The 22,199-nt window shown below is 36.9% G+C and overlaps 1 protein-coding gene across 1 annotated transcript; it reads right to left on the bottom strand.

The window, feature by feature from the left end:
- Positions 1-663: 663 nt before the first annotated feature.
- On the bottom strand, positions 664-22,199 carry LOC103992865 (myosin-11-like). The gene is made up of 39 exons (XM_009412754.3): positions 21,888-22,199; positions 21,428-21,556; positions 19,485-19,628; positions 19,247-19,392; positions 19,006-19,162; positions 18,843-18,901; positions 18,587-18,746; positions 18,291-18,440; positions 18,050-18,186; positions 17,824-17,970; positions 17,600-17,701; positions 17,434-17,491; positions 17,075-17,176; positions 12,939-12,976; positions 12,672-12,798; positions 12,429-12,599; positions 12,183-12,314; positions 11,972-12,081; positions 11,794-11,854; positions 10,890-11,067; positions 10,600-10,805; positions 10,381-10,500; positions 7,762-7,860; positions 7,343-7,564; positions 6,718-6,857; positions 4,851-4,962; positions 4,714-4,764; positions 4,537-4,620; positions 4,295-4,465; positions 4,053-4,208; positions 3,724-3,927; positions 3,394-3,537; positions 3,073-3,143; positions 2,880-2,979; positions 2,046-2,102; positions 1,641-1,697; positions 1,475-1,555; positions 1,282-1,364; positions 664-1,115 (listed from the first exon to the last, which is right to left on the bottom strand). Exons 1-39 carry the CDS (start codon positions 21,915-21,917, stop codon positions 992-994), a joined length of 4,620 nt encoding a protein of 1,539 aa, XP_009411029.3. The 5' UTR covers positions 21,918-22,199; the 3' UTR covers positions 664-991.

Here is a 22,199-nt window from a genome sequence, read left to right on the forward strand (position 1 = left end):
GCCCCCGCTTACGCCTTTGGTGGACAACCTCCGCCTTCGCACCTGCATAAATGTCGGGTCGCGGAGCTCGACCCAACCCTTCCGATGATCAAGTCAGTGGATGGTCCTAGGGGATTTCTCTCTCCCTCCCCTGGTTGTCCCTCGGAGCACGAGGGTTTTTGTAGTGAGAATTACCGTTGCATGATGTGTCTGTCCGTAGGGAGCAGGATCATACTTCTGGTAGCGTCTGACATTGTCATTGGCGTGGCGTGGGGGATCGAGCCTGGGCAAGATGTTAATGTGCCTTGGTAGGCGTTTCGGTCCGCTTTGACCGGATGCCTCATCAGGTCAACAAAGGCGTGAGATGTCATCTAAGACAACTGATGTCACGCGAGTCTTATCGCAATTATTACCCTTATCACTATGCAATGAACGAATCTCGAGATCAAGATTCACATAATCTGAACATTAATAATCCATGCAAGAGAAGAACATTAACCCTTAGCGGCTGCATTTTCTCTTCGAGCTGAACAATGAATGCTTAGGATACATTCCAGGGAGCTACTAATGCTTCCATGTCTGCGTGAAGTCAACAATATGTACCCAACTGTTATTCGGTTTATCATTTGCAAGATATTTCACACTTTCAAATTTTGTGCTATGTGATGTAAATTCCTAGCTGAATGACATGTGAATAGAGTTAAGGCACTGCATTTATTCTTTCTTGTGATTGAATATGCATGCTTATATCCGAGATAATGATACAAAAAATGCTCTGGAAAAAAAAAGAAAAGGAAAGCTAGAGAGAGAGAGAGAGATCCATGATCTTCTAGCTGGAGTTCAAACAATGCCCCGGTCTAAGACTGCAGGACAGTGAGCTAAACCTATAGTAAATATACTGATCTTGCATGCCTTGAAATTTTAAGCGGTTCACCATCAGATTCCTCCTCAGTGTGAAGCTCCGAAGAACTTCCCGAACCCATTAGTGTAGAATACATAACTGGCTCAGGTCTTAGTTGGTTTGAGGCAACAAGAACATGAAGCCTGAGTTCTCTCGAATAAGTGGTGGTGGCTCAATGTCGGATATATCAATAGGTTTCATCGTCTTTGATATGTCATCAACAGAAAATGGTATGCTGCATATTCGACATGGTCAAATGAGCAGCCCAAAGATTTCTCATGGAAAAACTAAGATTGAAAAATTATAAAAGGGGTGAGAGAAGAGTTTTTCTTCTTCTTTTTTTTCTTTAATTTCTGAAACAAGAAACAAGCTCAAAGATGTCGAGTGATTGGAACTGTTACCTTGAGTCATCATCCAATAAGAATGAGTTGCTCACAGGATTGTTCGAGTCTTCAGTCATTAGCACCCTCATATTTGAAATTACCTAATTGAATTGTAGAAATCAAATATCAACACGTTACTCAATTTACTTATAACTATGATAACTTAGATCATTTTTATTATGAATGGGTCCAAGTCCATCATGAATCTTACCTCAGGGGACACACTATGTGTCCCATATTTATCATCCCAGTACATTGTACTTATCCGATATAACTGTCGGACACTGAGCACCTGAAAATATATCAAGTAAAGCTAATTGAATTTTCAAATATCTGTCAGTGAAAGGCACAACAAAATGTTAGAATGTTTCACTCACCGGACAAAGGTCATGGCTAATTTCATCCAGGGTCTTCTTTGGCTTTTGATGAATGACCTGAATATGCCATAGTTCATGAGTTATAAATTCTCAAATTGCAAAATAGGTATTAAGGGTTGTTACAAAACTTTGGGAAACACATTTTACAATTGGTTAAAGATTGTATGGTGCATTGTTTCCAGAATAGCTTGATAACTCAGATAACTTGAAACAGCAGATTCAAACTGAACATGCATATAGTCAAAACACGTATTGCGAAGGTAGGGCAATATTTATACCATCCATAACGTTCAACATGGCATACAATCTTTCTCCAGAATAAGGATTATATTGTGGATTAAAAAGCAGCCATCTCTATTTCTATATAGCATGCAGTATATAAGAAAATGAAGAGGACATCCTTACCAGGAACCCAATAGCCTGTCGTATATGCTTTAGTTCATCCCAAGCTGACCCTACATACTACAATCAGGAAACAGAAACGTTGATTGAAAAAATTAATCGATAAAAGATCAAATTGCAACAATCCTGAATCGACAAACAACAAAAGATTAAGGCTGTACTAATTGTCTCTAGACTACTGATATACTTTATAATGCCAATTATATCTTATTAATCTGTTCAAGTCGTATGGAAACCATGAGCAACAACAATGTTGGCCTCAAGATTTGAAATCTGAGTTTGATGAGTACTAACATTAACTTAGTCAACAACTGGCCTTAAGCATTTGTTAATCTTTAGCTACGAGCATGGCTTAAAAAGAACAAAGATATATAAAATCAACAATGTCTTAGTAATAAAATCTGTAATGTCAAAATTGTAAGCAAGGTCAAGGGCATCAGGTTTCTTCCAAAAAGTCATCAAATGATGGTGGTTCAGCCACTGAGAGATGCTTATTTGATCAAGGACCTTGATAGATAATATAATAGCTGAAATGTTATAAGATTTTGTACTCTTGCAGAATCTTTAATTTATTTTCTTAATTTCTCAACTCGTTGTCCCAGTTTACATCTTACATTTTCATCATTTGATGAGAAAAGTAATTCATGATAAATTAGCTGATATGACAAGTTATCACAGTCCACTATCATGTGCCATTATGTTGATTAAAAAAATAAATTCTGCATATTGAAGAAAAAGAGATAGAAACAAGACAAGGCCAAAGGCCATTGATAAAATCCAGACTGCCTTGCATGTTCCAGCATAAGCAAATGATTAGTCTGGAACCAAGAGAATTACCTCATTAGTTGCTTTATAGCACCAATTTTCTAGTTCAGCTAATCCTGCTTTAACATATTCACCATTACTAAATGAGCAGCATTCTCTCCTCAGTAGAAGACTGTAAACAAAAAGAGAGCCTATCAAAGATAATTCTCAGTAAAATGCAGCACAAAATGCCTTGAGACACTAACTTAAAGTCTACAAAATGCACCTGTTAAATAGCTGTACATTTATGAAGGAAAATATCTGTGTGAACACCTTCCGAACTAAGAAAGGGGGCACCTGAATACACAAAGACCCAGATAGAAAGTTATAGGATAATCAAGTTCATGTTTAGCAAACGTACACTACAAAGTAGAGAAGAGGCAGGGAACATGTTTGATTAAATTTTACTAAGATATGTTGCATTGAACTTTCTAACCTTATCCAAATTCGTCACCAAGATGAATAATCATTCAATAAAATTATCCTAGAAAAAATTAAAATTTGTTTAAGCAAAAAACTTGGCACTGTCTACAAAGAATAAACTGACATGATTGGCTTTCAATGTGTGCAAGAAAGTGTCAAGGCTCTTAACGATCCCTTGCCAGTGAGCAATCAAAGCTTGCTGTGCACCAGAATTTGTAAGCGAGCGGGAAGATCCTTTGACTAGACTAGCTCTTGATGTTCGTGGGGCCTGCATTATCCATATACAGAAATAAACTCTAAGATATGAACAAGCATGCCATGAACACACTACTTCCGCTCAAAACAGTGCTCAAACTTGTAAAAGGAATACACAAATAAAACCAGAAATGCCACCATGAGATGATAACCAACATCTACATTGGCCTAGTTTTAGAGCAAAACAGACAAGATATACCTGAATGCACAAACCAAGCAACGGAGATATCTCCTTCTTCAGATTATCCCGGATCATTCCATATATTTTTTCTACATATGCCGTAAGTTGTTGTTTGAATAGTAAAGCAGGATATTTCGCTTCAACTTGGTGTAAATTATCTACAGCAGTCAAACTTCCATTCACGAAAGAGAGGTTCATGCCTTGCGGGGTACCCCTGAAACTCTAAGGAAAAAGAAAGAAAAACTTGTACAGAATAAAAACTTGTCCCTCCTGAAATATTTCAAGAAGCAAGAACTTCAAAACTAGTTAAGGTGTCTGTAACAAAAAAAAAGAAGACAATTTTTTACTTGAGTCATCCTGCCGAAAATAGTAGCAGATGATGACCTTCGGCGTTGTGGAGATATGCCTGCTGCACTGCTTGCTTTCAATGTACGTTGGAGGAGCAACAATAAAGTTGAAGCATTGGAAAGCCAATAAGCCAAGACCTCATTATTATCCTGGGTCTTCAATGTATGAAGAATAACATTTCACTGTAACTGATAAAGTTCATGAAGCAAAAATGGCAATAGAAATAATAGAATGGTCCAACCTCAATAGCATGACCAATTGTCTGAATAATACGGTCAAATACACTAGTGCGCTCAACTTCAAATGATCTCCATTGCAGAAGGCATTTATAAGTAATACAGGCAGCAACAGGTCTGCTCACTGCAAATCCTAAGTCTCGAGCAATACACCTAATCAGCAAGTCCTGATTTTCCTGTGATAGCAGTTGACAGGTCAATTTGGAGTGCTGAAAACAAGGATAAATGTTAAAGCCAGTTAGTTAACCTGCTGTTTCTCATTGAGAGATTTCTGTGGCTTATCGTCTACTTCAGAATTCTCCCTCATGTTGAAAGATGCACTGTATGGATCCTATACCATACATTTTAATATCATTTGAGAAAATCAAGTTTCTCGTGTATAAAGTAGCAATAGATTCGAAAAACAAAAGAAACTTCATCTTACTGCAATTGGCCTAGCCTCGCCATTAATAATATGACCATTTTCAGAGCTCCTCTGGCAACCAACAAGAACATTGGGTTTAACATAAAGTATAATAAGTGCCTTTCAAAAACACAGTACTGAAAATCTTTTACGTTCACCTGCAGTGTTGATTTAGAACGTCCTGGTAACAACTTATTGGGAGGCATGGATACAGCCTGCTTACGAAGCACTTTATTTTCTGACTCTAGATTTGCCAACTTCTCTTCAAACCTAATCAAGAAAGAGGAGATTTCGCAAATAATGAATGAACTTGTGAATGACATTTTCTATTAATATTCATTTGTTTGTTATCACAAAGTACAATACACCTACTCGAAGTTCTTGATAAGGGGAACAGAATATTATACAAGGTGATGTTCAAGCTTAAGCAATGAAGCTTATAGTGGCATGACATAAAAGAAAATCTATCACATACAGTGAGTGACTACACACAATCAGATATAGCTTTGTTAAGACCTCATATCATGCCATGCTGGAAAAAAATGATCCTTAATTCCTTATTTATCTATTGTGTCAAAAGTATTTTCAATCTGATCCCCAACAATGTTGCCTAAAATCACTTCAGGTAGAATATAAAGTTACCCAGATTCTGTCTATAGTTCTCTATTTCTCTTATAGCCTTTTAGAACTCCCAAACACAATATTGATAATTAAAAAAGTTCAAAACATTCCAAACTATTATATGCATGATAAACATCTTAATTTATCCATTCTTCTGACAGAAAATCATGATTGGACTTCCCTAAGAAACATTGTGCAAAGTATATTTTCCAATTCCATCTTGCTGTCTTTTTCTATACGCATTCATATACGAGTAGAACAGGTGAAGTCTTGGTGATATGGTAAAATTGCTCTTTTTGTGATCTAGGTGACACAGTTGTGTCATTAAAAGGTCATCCTCGCTTGCAAAAGATTGTGCACATTGACCCTCCCCAAGCCTTGTATTGGCAGGACCCTTATGCGCTGAGCTGCCCTTTATTGCTTGGGACCACAGGACAGTGCCTAAATCCTAAAGAAAGTAATTAAAGCCCCAAATATTCATTGGTGTTGGAAGATCTAGCACATGGTATGGAGGGGCATTCTAACATCATACTGATATTCAAAGACTGGTCTCTGCAAGAACGTAGTTGGATTTCCTAATAACTTCTGCAATTTCAGTTTCTGAAATGATACAGATCAAGGATACAGATGATACAATTTATTGTGCTTCATCTAAAAGATCTTTGTTCAGGCACTATTGATGCCTGATATTGTGGGCCAAATAAACATGGATCTGCCTTGTCCCTAAGTCAACAAAAAAGGTGCTTGCCACATTTATTTTGACCATCCATTCATTCAGCTGCAAAAACATGCAACCTATACGGCATCATCTGCAGTCTTCCCCACAAAGAACTAAAATCATCCTGCAGTGTTCTTAAACACTAACTGTAGCACTAAATAGTTATTTCACAAACTGCCAACAATTTGTGTTTCCAAGACACACCTCTACATTCAATCTTTCTAGTATCATTCAGCTCTAGGGCATAAATCAGTTCCAACATCCGCTAGATTGGTTATTAAAACAAAGACCCTCTCTTACTATGGATATCTGTGTCGAGATTTTCAAGTTGCCATCAGAAATGAACCAAGATATACACTAAGTTGTAAAGATACCATGTGCAGGTTTTTGTACAACTATCTATCACTTGGAAGAATATCATCTGCATGGGATAGCACAAAGTAGAAAAGTTGATAATCAAAGCAGATCATCACCCCAGCACCATGGATCTTTTACTGCAGAGCAGTGTTCATGATCAAGTTTCCAATAGTACTAGGCAATAATTGATGACTCACAACAGTCAAATTTTGCTCTACCCACTACCTTTAGTCACATCTAGATATTTAGTCACGTTCATCCCTATTGTATCTTTGAGTTCACATAGGAAGGAGCTTCATAGAAGAGTAACATAATGGGAAAAGATCAACCTGTTCAAAGATTCCTGGAGTTGATGTACTTTTCCTTCTGTTTCATGTAACTTCCTCTGTCTTTCTTCGCTTATACGTTGAGCTTCGATGCACCTGTTTTCAGAATCATCAGCGCGTTGTTTTTCTGATTCTAATGAGGCCTGCAAGGGCAGAAAACAACAGATGTATCATGAAAACTAAGTATTTAACTGGAATTTAAACAAATACCATTTGTTGTAATCAATTGGTAACTGTATATGCAATTAAGAAATCTGATTATACTTCATGCACATCTTTGATGCATATTTTTTACACATTGAGCTCGCGTGCAAAAGAAGGTACATGTTCAGCATGTTTTCCACCCAACGTTTTTAGTAAAACAGAAAAGGCCTGCCACATTTCTCAATCAAACTAAACTAGCCTCTTATATTCTACCACAGAATCAACTTTCTAATGCTACTACTACTTACAGACTGACATAAGTGAAAGAAATGCAGAGAGGAAAAGAAGTATTGGCATTAAAATATGTTTAACGCAGACCCATTGAAGCAACATCAAGTTCTGTATGTTTCAGTAGTATTGAGAAGAAAAAAAGACAAATTTACTGATACTATGAAGGTATGATGAATCAGATTAAGATAAGCACCTTCAAGTTCTCCACTTCAGCTGTCAAGGAATTTATCTTCTCAGTATCCTGAACAAGAACAGTAGTTTCCTTGACAACAGGAGGTGCTTCTTCAATAGCCTTTTTTGCAGCCTCTCGTTCCTTGATAAGAACTGCAGTCGTCTCTTCCATTTTACTTTGCATTTCTTGCAAAGAGCCTTGTAACTTTGCTATCTCTTGACCTTTAGCTTCCTCTAGGTCAGTCTGTATCCATTTACAATTAAGTTAACCTGTCAACTTTAGTGTTATATGTTTAACAATAAAATACAAAAGTGCATAATACATAGATTCAACAACTAACAAAAATTGAATGAGTGCCTTGAATTTCCTTCATGCTTATGAACATAAAAGTCAGCACAACTAGACTCAAAGATAGACAATCTAAAATGTCCAAGCATTACCCTCAAGCGCTTTTCCAATTGCAAACGCCATGTGAGTTCTTCCACTTTCTTTTCAAGCTTATCCTTTGCTTCCTTGAGAGCACCTGTTTCTCGTGCAGCCTAAGACAAACAAATCAAATGAATATGAACTAAACTAAGAAAGTTATCAAGGAACATATGCAGCTCTTTTAATAAACACAAATCTACTGTGAAACATACAACTGCATTTGTTGGTGTTTCTCCAATGTACAAGCATATGCTGAAAAAAATAGTAGTACAAGCATATGCTGAAAAAACATAGTAGTTTTGGAGAAATGAAACAACTCTATGATGTTAATAAAATGATTTCTTTATTTCTCCAACTTATGTTATGCACTACTGACTACACACATATACACACATGAAGGCACACATGCATAGACACAAACACACACGTGCATATACACACATGGAAAGAGAGCAAAAGATTCTGATCTCAAATAGTTGGACCCTTGTGGCTTCTTATTGCTGTTGTTTTAGTGATAAATAGATAGATGGAGCAAGCCCCATCAACAGTCAACAGCAGTCCAGCATCAAAATTTCAGATTAATAGCCAAAATCACTCTCCACTGATCCAAATTAGATTTGGAAACCAGACTTCACGTTTTTATTTTTTGGGTACTGGCAATGGCCACAATTCACAAGTAGCAAGTGTGTGTTTTTTCTTTTTTTTTCTACGGAAGTGGTAAAAGTTACAATTTGGATATGGTGTATGTTTAAAGAAATGTTATGTTTAATGTTAGTAGAGAATTAGCAGATGAAACCCACACAATACAGGCATTTCATCCAAGAAGTATGTTGGAAGGAAAAACTTGGAAGATCACCTTTAAGAAACTTTCATGAAAACATACAATTTTCCAAAAATACTGCAAATTAAGAAAGAACATGTAGTTATTTCAAAGATTAAACACAACAATAAGAAGCCCACTATGAGAATAGAGGTTATTGGAAGCAAGTATTAGAAAACCATTGGACTGGTACATACCAACTGGTATTTACCGGCCCGACAAGTTTCTGACATGTGAACCAGGTGATTTCACCCAGGCCAGTTCGAAATTGAGTTCACTGCCCAGTATGATTGCCATATTGGATATACCACACGATTCTCTCTCTCTCTCGCACGCGTGTGCACGCACGCACCGACCTTCTCCTTTTCCTCCTCCCTGCCGCCTCACTGTTGTCGCATCTTCCTCCTCATCAGAGTTGCTGCTTCCTCTCCTCCACCTTTGGCATGCCTCTTCCTCAGCTTGTCCTGTTCCTCCCTCTTGTCCTTCTCTCCTCCCTCGTCTTTACCTCTCTATCTCTATGCCAGTCCTCCTCCCATCTTCTCTCTCTCCCTTTCTCTTGATTAGGTGATACTGACCCGTATCAAGTCTCTATACATCAGTCCATATCAAAACCATACACCAACCGGTCTTGGCATTGGACTGAAATTTTGAACCTTGATTAAGAGATTCCGAAACAAATTGATTTATGGAAGGTCCCTCTAAGAAATTAGATGGATATAGAAACTCAATAACACAGCAAACTGTGAAGAGAGACCAATAATTTGAAATTAATTGTCTTATACTAAGCAAAATTAAGTCGAGCACCTTTTTAATGTATCCAAAAAAAGGCAATACTCTAAAACCATGAAGAGGCTTTGATCTAATTAGAACACAGTAAGCCAATAAAAAAATGCAAAGTTGATGTTGGAATGACTATAGAAAATAATACATGAAATTCATTACCAAAAATTGCGACAGATGGCCAAACAACTTTGGATAGAAAGTTGAGGAAAAACTGGTGCCCTAGGTTAAATGACATTTTCAATAGGAAAGTGATCTATGCTAATCTATGTAGATAAGAAATTATAGCTATTGATTCAAGTAAATAGTTGAATTAAGAATATGCTTTTTACCAAGTATGTCCTTGATTATGCATATTTGATTTGCTTACTTGATAAATTCAATTACTTTATTGGATCAAGATCAAAATTGACTGAAGAGTATAGTCAAACCAATAATACAAGTTTTATTGATTTATTCAATAAATTAAAAAAAACCACAACCCATTGAGTTTAATAGAAAGTGTGAGAAAAAAAGTCCATGCTTATCTGTACAATTTCACAGAAGAGCTAGAAATGGAGGCCATGTGTATCTGTATGAATGTATGCAGTAACAGATGTATGAATTATGTGCCATCAAGCTTTATAAGGGAAGAAAACATGTGCTCCTGCTGATTGTCGAAATGCTTACAGGCATTCTATGCTATTACCCATAAAGACCAAAAAAAGAGAGGAAAGAAAGAAATCTTTCTGTGCTTTCTATTCGTCAGTATGATCATACCCAAGAGTTAACATATCTATAATCAAAGCTTCATCAGGACAAGAAAAATTGTTTCTTACAAAACATCATTTATCAACAAAGACCTCTTTACAGAACATACCAGTTCCAGGAAAAACATGTGAAGGATTAATGTAGTTTTCCAATTTATTGTTTGAATATTTTTTAAACCTTTTATGCTGGACAAAAGGAAAGCAAAAGCATAAAGCAAGCAATTTCATCACACATTTTGGTGCTAATATACTTGTATATAGTGCTTAATGTTAAGGGTACTAACCATTTTGAGGTTCCTAAGCTCTTTTCTTCCAACCCTTCCCCTCCAGATGCACTGGGTGACAATTGCTGCCCTCTTTAGCTTTACATGGTATGAAAAAGCTTTATAACGATGCCAGTGAGCCTGCAAGTGAGACCAAGAATACAGGAACATGTAAAATGTGTATAAAGAATGTAACTGTGGACAAATTAGTCATCAATTCTATGAGAGGAAATTTTCAACCTGAACAATAGTTGCTGCCTTGGTTTGCCTCCTAAATCTATAGTCATTCCGAGCAGCCAAAAACCTAAAACCAGTTTGCAGGACAAGAACTGACAACTTTAATTGTGTAAAAACCTTCTTAGCCTTGTACCGACGCAAATTTTTCTGAATTTTTATTGCAGCATTCTCCCTCCTCATATGTTCGTACAACTTACATGCCAGTCTTCCTATATGCATGGTGATGTTAGATAAGGATTAAAGAACAAGAAATTATGCAGTAATAATGTTATCATTCAAAGTTCTGGACACACTTCTCCACAATGACTGCACATCAATTGTTGCGTTCCGCAAAGCGATAAATTGTTTCCGCAGAATATATGTACGTATTTGATTTTGAATAGTTTTTGCAGCGCTGTTAAGAACTTCAGCTCGTCGAGCATCTAACTCCGCCATCTGACCAGCTCTAAGGAAAACTTTTGTTTTGCCTATCTGGAAAATCAGGAATAATGTAAAAACACATATCCTAAAAGGTCCAGCTCAATGATCAGAAAAAAAAATGCATGTTTATAAATGATCAACAAGTTCAAAGCAAAGGCAACAGTAACCTGAGAAAAATAACAATTGTTAACAAGATAATGTAATTAGATGTCATGGTACAAGCTCGTTCAAAAACAGAATGAGCTTTACATGTAAATTTACAGAAGGACGTAGTCAAGCTTGTTGGAATTAAGTTTGTTCAAGTTTCATAAAGAGATTCATTTCATCAAAAGAAAAATTCATTGCATCAAGAAGGAGATTCATTATATCAAGAAGAAAAAATATATTAAAAACCTATAGAAGGATAAGTCAAATTGGTTATTGATTCTTGAAAAGATTTCTTGAAAGAGAATGATTCATCTTGAATACAATTAATGTAATGCATCTTTGGGGATTATATAAATCCCATATGTTAAGTCATGAAATAGATAGAGTTTCTGAATTTGTAAAGAGTTTTCTTGAGAGAAATATAGAAGATTAAAGCTTGTCTACTCTTCCTCTGTTTGATAACTCTATCCCTTCTTCCTATCAAGATCAACAAAGCTAGCCATAGTGGTAGATGATGAATAATGTGAAAAATAAGAGATAATACAATATACATAGATTACAAGGACATCCAAGAGAACAGTGGATTCACAATGCAAAATGTTATGCTGAAAAACAAGGTACGGGAATCACCTGAAAACCTATTAACCCTTTCTTTTCCAGAATCTTATGGCAAGCTATCTTCTCATCACAACTGTTCAAAAAGAAAAATATATATAAAAACTCCTCAAACAATCAAAGTCATGAAATGCAGTAAATAACTAACAGAACCACATGAAGACCATCATAATGAAAGCCAATATGAACCTACTTTCCCTCCAAAACTTCTGGAGCAAGAACACCAAAACGGTGCAAAAATTCATCAAAGGTACGACGGGTAGGATATCCAGCACAGCTTATTCTAATAGCTTCGAGAACACCCTGATGACACCCACAAATAAATGAAAAAGGAAAGATTGTGGAACAATTTATACAAAATATATCTGATCACAAAACCACACAAATATCCAGAATGTACTCACACCACACCGTAATTGTTGCATGACATTGACGTTTTCGAATATAGCAGGTTTTAGAAGATTGTTCGGCTTCACACATCGAATATAATGGGGTTCTGTGGAATTTAAGGTCTCCATCAATGCCTGTAGTTGTAGCTGCAGAAAATTTTTCAAACCAGATTGAGGTGCAAAATTTATGAGAAACAAAAAATTATCAAGAACAAAAAGAAAATTAAATGTTTTCAATAATAGGGAAAGATGAATATACACCTTAAAACGAGAACCAATAGATGAGAACTTAGAGGACTTGGAAGTCTCCTCAGGCAGAGGAGGAAAAAGGCCTGAAACAAATGGGCATTTCGAAGCACTCAACAAATCTTGGTGTTCAGCCACAACATAATCCTTATTTTTGTCCAAGAAATGATCAGATTGATACAGAACCTAAAACAAAGAGACAAACACATTAAAACATGTCTCATTATAACAACTATCAGCTAAATCAAGAAAACTAACCTCTCCAGCATAATGGCTTAAAGAAAAATCAGTGCGAGAGAGTTTGGGCTTGATGAAGCGCTTGTGTGTTTTAAATGTCTGGTAAAGCTTTTGTGCAAAGGTTTCATGTGTTGATTTTGGGAACATGCTGTTGATACAAGGGTGGTTAACATCAAAAAATAAGTTTTCCATTGTTAAAATTTGTTAAATTTCACCAGCAACTCACAAAAAGATCTAGATATTTCATTCTACAAAACAAATAAAAATAGAAAAGAAAAATAAGCATACCATGCTTCATCAAGGAGTGCAATGATACCTCCAGGTTTCTGTAAAAGAAAAATAGCAGCATAAGTTTCTTGACATGCATGGATTTCCAGTTCTTCAGTGCAACAAAAATCAGAACATGTTGCATAACATATATAATCTTAATCAGTTTTTGGGGAGGAGAAAATCATGTGAATAATCAATAAAATTATAAAAAAATCACTGAATTAAGAGACATACTACAACATAAGAAGCAACATTGAGACCAATGAAATAATGCTGCCAATTCTTTTAGGTACACTTAGGAATAGCATATTAAGCACCACAAAGTACAGAACTTGAGAATCTGCTTGTAAGCAGCATTTGTGGAAATCCTCTCAACAAGTATTCATTGATCAGAAGAATATAATTTAGTGAAAAAAAAGAAAAAAATTCAATTTCATGACAAAACTGTAACATTATTGAATCCCAGCTTATTACAGTACACGATCTTGCAGTTCTTTGCACAAATATACCATAGCATTTCCTTGATGTCCAAATAAATATAAAGGCCATCATGATAATACATAAAAATGGCCATTCTAATTTAAAAGGCCACCATTTGCAGAAACAAATCCAACAACACAATAACAGGTCAGGGAAAATCTCAGAAGAGAACATGTTTGTCAAAGTATCCAGTAGGACCTATATTATTGATACAAATAGTACTCAAGACTTAATGTAACAAATAAGCTGAGACACTCTGAAATTGTAACGTATCCACCTATTTCTATTAAATTAGTTCATTCAAAATAATAGACCAATTGTGCATCCCTTTCTCCCTCAGGTTCTTCTGACATCAAAACACCATCTTGCACCTGAGTGTGTTACCGTGCTCAAGGGAAAGATAGAGAGCATCTTTTCATTAAAGGTGACTCTGCTACTTTTATTTAGAGCAAATGTATAGTGCTGTAGGGTTCTTACATAGGTGTTATAAATTATATTAGTATTTTTGTATGCTGGAGATGGAACAAAACAAATATAACTTTCTTATGACTGTTCTAAATTGGCAAACATCTAATCATTCTGTATAAAGAGCAGCCTAGTGCACGAGGCTTCTGCCAATGCATGGTCAGGAAAATGTATGCAGCTATACGCCTGCAAGCCAGGTAACATCTAGTCATTGTGTAAATTGATAAATAATTTAAAAACTCAATATGATATTCCTTTTGATTTTTGAAGGATCATGAACTTTTTGGTTAATGCTACCTATTAGCTAGTTAACCAAAATACGTATATTGTATAGTGGATAGTTGTGGCAATGACATGTTACATTTTTGTAATAACTTAGTCTTTTCCACCATTTTGAGAATGACCTCAATAAATTCTGTGAGAATTATTTCTTAGTCATTTCTATTCTTCATAGATGTGATAACAGACAAGTGGTTCTGTTCAAAATATTCTTGATTGTTCTGTCGATGCACAGATAGCTGGTCACAAGAGCTTGAGTAGTTACTATCCAGTGTCTACTAGATGCCAATATTTTTATGCTAAAATAGCAAAATGTTCGCAAAAAGGATCAAGATTTGGTTGCAATAGACATCAAGTTTTGGTTGCAATAGACAGGAGAGCTTGCTATGTGTGATGATATCAAATTTACTGGTGTGTAATAAATCCTCACTACCTGTATAAAAGCAATGATATCTAGCAAGGTTCGTCGTACCGTAACGCTATCGGACCGGTATGCGTGGTACATCGATATGCCTTCATGTATCATGTGTTGTTACACTCGGTACAGCTTGGTACATACTGTACTAACAGCTGATCGGTATACCGGTATGGACCGGTAAAGCGAACCATGGTATCTAGTTTACATGCTCCATACGAGTTTGTCATTGTATCATTTAATGTCCATTACAAATTCTGTCAAAGATTGATGGAGGACCTGAATCATATACATTATTTAAAAGTTATCCCCAAACAAATTAAAATATATGGTTCCTTAATAAATTTGCTTTTAGGGTACTCATAAGCAAGGTTCATAATTTTGTATCATATCGGTGTATTGAGCTTTGCCCGGTATGGTACGGTACAGGCGTACTGAGCGGTATGTCAAGGTGTACTGCTCGGTATGTATATATATCAGTGATTGAAAAAGGCGCTCGGGCGAGGCGAGGCGAGGCCCGAGCACCTCGCTAATCTCCCAGGCGGCGCGCTTCAAACAGGCGTCACCTGGGTGCTCGCCCGAGCCCAGGCACTGGGCGCTTCGGGTGAGCGCCTGGGTAAACCAAGGCGATCGAACCAGGATTTTAGGTCTGGTTTGGTTGGTTAGTTGGTTCAATCGAACCAACTAAACCGATATAACCCTTACCCAACCCTAACTCGCTACCGCTGCCACTCCCAATCCCGATCTCGCTGCTCGTCGCTATCGCTGCTCGCAAACGCTGCCTCTGTCGTCGCTCGCCGCTATCGCTGCTCGCAAATGCTGTCGCTATCGCCACTCGCGCCTCCCGCTGCTCGCCGCTCCCGCTCCTTTTCTCACTACCGCTACTGCTGCTGCTACCGTTGCTCGCCGCTGCTTCCTCGTTTCTCAATCAGCAAGCTCAGTATACAGTATATTGTTAATATTAAGTTTATTTGAAATGATTAATTTTCAATACTGTTAATAGATTTTCTTAATTTAATAGCATATTTTTATTTAAATTTTTAAATAATTATATTTATTAATTATATTATATATTTTTATATTTTAGCGCCTCGCTTCGCTCGGGCGAGCGCCTAGCGCTTTTTAAATCACTGATATATATAATATAAAAATATAAAAATCAATATATAAAAATATAAAAATATATATAAAAAAAGGAGGCGTACACTACCTCGATGACATCACCTCCTTTTCTTCTCCTCGTCATGTCAGACGAGGAGAAGAACACGGTCTTCTCCTCATCTGCGGCGTTCAATGAAGACGTCGAAGGCTGCAGATGTCTCCGGCCTTCGGCGAAGAACGTGACAAAGGCCACAGGTGTTTCCGGCCTTCAACGAAGAACGTCGTGAAGAAGAAACCGAGCTGCTGCCTCTCTGTTACCTCATGGATCAGGATCGTCGAGGGACGGCGACGTTGGATCGGGAAGCATCGAGGTTCTCCTAATTCTCCCTCTTCTCCCTCGATGCTTCTTCCCACACCGTAGCCAGGCTGATACAGCTCGGTAGCGGTCGGTGACGGTCGAAATCGATCGTTACTGCCCGATACAACCTCGTATCGTCCGATACAATGCTAGATCAACGATACCGCCCGGTAGTAAGCGGTATCATTCGGTATTGTAATCCTTGCTCATAAGGTTAAAAGCCTATGGCGAGGAATTCTTGTTACTTATATGTCATCAGCTGTATGCTATCTAGCATAATCAACTCAAGGTAATACTTCTTGTGTTCTTATAGAGATAAGAATTATGAAATATTGTGTATGCTTCAAAAGTTATCCACAAATGTTAAACAAACTTTCATTTTTGGTCATCTTCTGCTGCTTTATGAAAGAAATATTAACAAAGAACCAAACCATCTACTGCACCTTATTATACATTGAGCCTTAAAAGATCCACACACTACCAATCAAGGTATACAGTTTCGAATGATACCGCCCGGTATGGGCAGTACGTACGGGTTCGACAGTAAACCGATACGCGGACCGCTCGCTATCGAGCGGTATATATATATATAAAGGCGACGTCGCCTCGTTTTTCTACAACGTCACCCCGCTTTGGGAGAAGAGAGGGCGACGTCACATATTTTTTTAAAAAATATTTATATATAAATATATATAGATATATAAATATATAAATAAAAGATTATATATATATATATATATATATATATATAGAGAGAGAGAGAGACAGAGAGGCGATGTCGCTGAAATTTTTTTTTACTTATATATATATATATATATACACCGAGTGGTATACCGCTCGGTATACAATACCGTACTATACCGAGAGAAGGTCGAAACTCAGGTACGTTACGATATTTCAATCCTTACTATCAATGTTAGTACACATACAAAATACACATGATGAAACATGCGAGTAATGGATATGAAACTTATATCTTCCAAGGAAACTGCAAGCAAAGAAGAGGAACATATTACATTCATGAATCAAGGATAAGGAAAGAGGAATATGAAGAACCTTCTCAATAAGATCCAGGACATCTTGGTTATCAACAAATTCAATGTAGCTCCAATTTATTTCCTCTTTTGTGTACTCTTCCTGCTCCATCTTGAAAACATGCTGTAAAGAAATAAATTGTGAATCAGTTAAATGTTAAAGAACCATTTGGAGAACTCACCCTGACTTTCATTATTATTATATGTTCATACTAAGTTAAAAGACCACTTTTATCCTTGATTTTCTTATTGAGAAGAGTTATAAGGTTGCACTAACTTCAAAACATTGGGCATTATATTATTACTATTCTATGAAGTCTTGATTCCTAGTGTAATTTAATTAATAGTACAAAGAAAAGAATGAACATACCATGATCTTACCTGGTTGAAATGCTGCTGTAGTTTCTCATTTGTGAAATTGATGCAAAATTGCTCAAAACTGCAAAAGTAATGAATATTAAGAAAATAATACGATAACATTAGAGAAAAATCAACATGCAATGTAATATGCTGAATTAAATCTTTTTTCTTTCATCCATAATGTTACCTGTTTGTCTTAAAACTTTCAAAACCATAGATATCTAGGACCCCAATCAGTGACTTAGAGGTTGGATCTTGCCCAATTGAAACGTTAATTTTATCAACAATCCTGTAAATTAAATGAAATAATTTTCAATATCAATTTCTTTGGGATTCATCACTTCAGTGCTTAACATAACAGCACGCTTGAAGCATGTGACAAGAAGTATGAGCTTGGATCATCAGGTGTACCAGTCAAATAAGCGAGAATATATTGTCTTAGCTAAGCCATCCCTGCTTACAGTCGCAGCAAGAGGATCAAGTGGTCTCTTAATAACTTCTTCTGGTGTAATCATCACACGCTTACACAATGCATCTTCCAAAGCTTCAGAATCACACCTGAAATATGATATATTCAAGAACTTTGGACGAAAAACATAGAGAGCAAGAGAAAAAGCTATTAAAATTTGGACTTCACATTAGAAGCTCAGCAGTCATCTTAAGATGAAACTTGGATTTGTCATCTTTTAAAACTGATGAATCTATTTCCTTTCCCTTGGCAAAATCAATATTACCAAGATGAAGAATGGCTGCAACAACCCTGAAAATTGCATCCTTGGAAAAGGATCCGACAGAAAGACAAAAAACCAGAATATTGCTTTTAGTCACAGCCATACTAGTAAGCAGTAACTACATCAGAAAAAAAAATCAAACATTACCTGTTCTTGTGCACTAATTCCAACAATATCCATAGCCCTTCTGGTGGCCAGATAGTCATGAGCATCACTCACACCAACCAATTCATAGCAATTTGATTGGTTAAGATAGTGAAATGACTTAGGTGGTCCTAATTTATACTTCTCAATTTCCTGGGAAGGTGATGAAGAAATTAGCTACTGAATCAATAAGAAAGTACATAAACAACTGTTAAGATTCAAAAATTATTTCACCAGTAAGCACCATAGTAAATAAATTTAATAGCATGGAGTAAACTATTCCCAGAACGAAGAAGCACCTCTGGTGGTGCTGCACATAGAAGGTAAAAGCAGTGATAGTTGCGCTCTGGATCAGAAACCTGGCATACTCGGGACCTTTCAAGAAGGTAGGTACGAATGGCAGCACCTGATATTTTACCTTGCCTATTAAACTGGATCTCAACAAACTTGCCAAAACGACTGCATTTTATTAGAAATATAAATAAATATAGATGCTCATGTAGACAATGTTGCAAGGTAACATTAACTTTAACATCAAATTTTCTAGTGCTTTACCTGGAATTGTTATTTCTGACAGTTTTAGCATTTCCAAATGCTTCAAGAACTGGATTTGACTGAACAAACAGTCACTTGTCAGGTTTCCAGAAACAAATACTTGAAAGTGATTACTGTAGGAGCTATTTTCAACTGTCGCTAATTGTCAGAGTGCTCAACTTACTTCCAGAACTTGTTGCTCCACCGTTCGTCCTTCAGTAGCAGCACGTCCACCCAAATAAGCAAGATAGCGCATCAGCATCTTTGTTGTCTCAGTTTTACCTGCACCACTTTCACCACTAACCAAAATAGAATTCCTTTTTCCCTCATTTATCATTGCCCTGTTTCATATGCACAGCCTTGGATAAACATATGATTTTGGAGGGAGGAAATATTCTCTTAAGCACCACAGCAATAAAGTAAACCTGTATGCCACATCTGCCACAGCAAATACATGAGGACTTAGCTCACCCAATGGTGCACCTTTGTATTGTGTCATCATGTGGGAATCATATATATGGGGTAACCTTTGGAAGGGATTTATAGCAATTAGAATATTTCCTGTGTAAGTCTGCCAGGGGAATCCATATCAGGTAAGAACATTATAACACAAAAGAGCATTTGCACTGTAAAAAAATGGATAAAAAATGAGGTGCAGCTTACATAAATTTCATTCAGTTGGTATCTGGTTGACAAATTCTGCAGAACTCCAGGCTCATGCAGATAAGAGAGCTTTGTCATGTCATCGACTCCTCCTGGAGGTGTTTCCATATCTTTTGGATATATTTTTGACAAACTTGCAACAACCTTACAAATCACCATAAATGCACATTAAGACTTTGATATACATCTTGAAGCATTAAACAATTTTCTTGTAAGCAATTTATGTAAAGCAAAAAAATCATGGATGTATATGCCTAAAATGTGGCTATTTCACGCTAGAGAGCATAAATGATGAAGACTAGCAATGCAATAGTTCTATAAGATCTAGAATAAAGCAGCATTATGTAGAAAAAGTTACACAATATGCAACCAAAATAATAAGGCCATCTGAAGATCATACATTTCAAGCCTCACTAGCAATTTTTCCTTTAAAGAAATCATAAGTTAATAGACTAGTCAAGAAGCACCAACCATGTTGTAAGTAGTTCAAGCAAGTGACCGTTAATCACGATGTACTTCATCCAAGTATGACCGAAAATCATTTGTTCTATTTCAATATAGAATAACAGATCTAGCAATGATATCAGAGAAACTATCTCAAAATCTACTTTCAATAAAGAATTAATTATCAGAGGAATTTAGAACATAAATATTGTTGTATCCATGGACTACCGACCAATTATTACAGGACTTATATGTGGGTATCTACCAATCTGCCTGGGTACCTGTATGAGGTCTCATCTTGTGCAAGGGTGTACTAACACATTCTACATATCGTGATTGGCTTGCAGTGGGCGACAAGTGTCCTTAGCTGCAAAAGGATGACCTTTGATCTCGTCACAACCAAGAAAATATGAATTGCTTTTCTCTTTAAAAAAAATTTATAAATTTCAGTTTAGACGTGGGCAATAACATGATATCCATGATGCAGTCCACATCTAATATAGGAACATTGAGGGTATCACACTCCATTTCATTGATCCCTGACATGTTTGTCATGGATTGTGATCTCTAGATTTCTTCTAGATGTATTTGGAACAGTGACATCATAGTGACAGCAACATCTCTCCTTATCTTTGATTAACATAATAGGTTCAGATACAAAGAGAAGTTCAAATGTCTTAAAAAGAGGGCCTAGCATGAAACTTGGAGAAGTAAAGATGAGGTTAAACTATGGAAATTATTTTAGATTGAAAAATTCTAAAGAATAGATTTGTATAGCTTGAATGAAAAGTACCTCAACATCAAGTTAGCAAATAATAGGAAAGAGAGGAGAGGATGTGGAGAAAGGAAAATCAGACAGTCAGATGACTAGGAACGTGAAACCTTCTCTTAGCATTGAAACATAGAATTGCTTGGGGACCATGTATTGTTTATTGAAGCTTGCCAGGCAGAAGTCATTCTTACATGTAGAGAGTTGGAGTTACAAACAATCCATGTACAAACGTCATCAAGCATTTCTAGATAAGGGCAGATAAAAGTATGGATTATGCCAGTACCAGTGACCTCTTATTGATGATAAAGCTGACTTGTATCTTCTCTCTCCATTGCAATCCCTCCACAGATCATATAATTTTCAATAAATGCAGAATATACGTATCCAATTCAGTTCAGCATGTAGAGGAACAAAAGGAATCACCCTCAACTCCTTAGGATTTTGACTGTTTAAGTATCATTAAGAATAACTAAACCATCATGGCATAACTACATCAATTGCAAGTCTAATTCACCAAGCTACTGCAATAATGGAACAACATGTAAGAACCACAAATTTACGAGAAAAAATAAAGGGAAAACTGAAAATTGCTGCCAATCATAAAGAACACAAGATGAGAGTAAAGTAATCTAAAAGCTCTTCTCATCAGATTTGTGGATAATTCTCTATGTATTTACTTATCACAATGCTTTAATAAATTTAAGCGCAGCATTAGCACCCAGCTTACCGTTTTCCCATTGGAAGCCTGGACCTCAGCATTTTCACCGGTAATCTTAGTGACCAGTCCATCAATCCAGGCTAATGAAGCATCTTCAATCCACACATGAGAACCTATAATTATATTAACTGGAGTTCCCTGAAACAATTAGGGGAAAAAATTGTATAAACATTGAGAGTTTTCTAAAGGAAATAGTGCAGTATCTATACCTGTAATCTGTCAACCCGAAAACAAATAGTTACTAGCAATCATTTAATGATGAGCCAGAACAAAGCTTTGCAAAGTAATATATAGATAGCATCTGTCTAGAAATAAATGTTGGGCGTTGGTGTAATGGTAAAGCTGCTCCTTGGCAATCCAGGTGACCAGGGTTAGAATTGAAACGGCCTCTCCACTTGCACGGAGAAGACAGCATATATTGATTCCCCCCAGACCCCACATTGCATGGTAGGGGGTGACGGATACGCACCGTTTTGAATTGGCCCGCGTCCATCTTCATCGTCTCAGGTTAAGGATGAAGAAGAAAAAGGAGAGGATAGAAGAGCTGGGGACGACGGGAGGAAGCACGGCCTGCAACCCTGAAACGGGGCGAGGGAGAGGGCCAGGGCGGGGGCGGGGGCGTCTTTGCAACCAAGGTGATTTAGTACGCAGCCGTGCCATTCGAAGGAGCCGCGAGATGGCACCCACCAGACCTCCCGTGACATCCGCAGGCGCGGGTGGTCGCCATTCGCCGTTGCCTTCCTTCCCTAGCGCCATTTCCGTCGGAGCTCTCTCTCTCTCT

The sequence above is a fragment of the Musa acuminata genome, chromosome BXJ1-7 (genome assembly GCF_036884655.1).
Source record: "Musa acuminata AAA Group cultivar baxijiao chromosome BXJ1-7, Cavendish_Baxijiao_AAA, whole genome shotgun sequence".
NCBI classification, from domain to species: Eukaryota; Viridiplantae; Streptophyta; class Magnoliopsida; order Zingiberales; family Musaceae; genus Musa; species Musa acuminata.

Excerpts from the sequence above, each read along its gene's own strand:
- LOC103992865 (XM_009412754.3), bottom strand. The coding sequence starts at position 21,917 with ATGAAGATGGACGCGGGCCAATTCAAAACG. Across the intron at positions 17,177-17,433 it reads TACAGCAGCATTTCAACCAG|CATGTTTTCAAGATGGAGCA; the intron begins GTAAGATCATGG and ends ATTTCTTTACAG. Across the intron at positions 4,765-4,850 it reads GTTCTAAATCAACACTGCAG|AGGAGCTCTGAAAATGGTCA; the intron begins GTGAACGTAAAA and ends GTTGGTTGCCAG.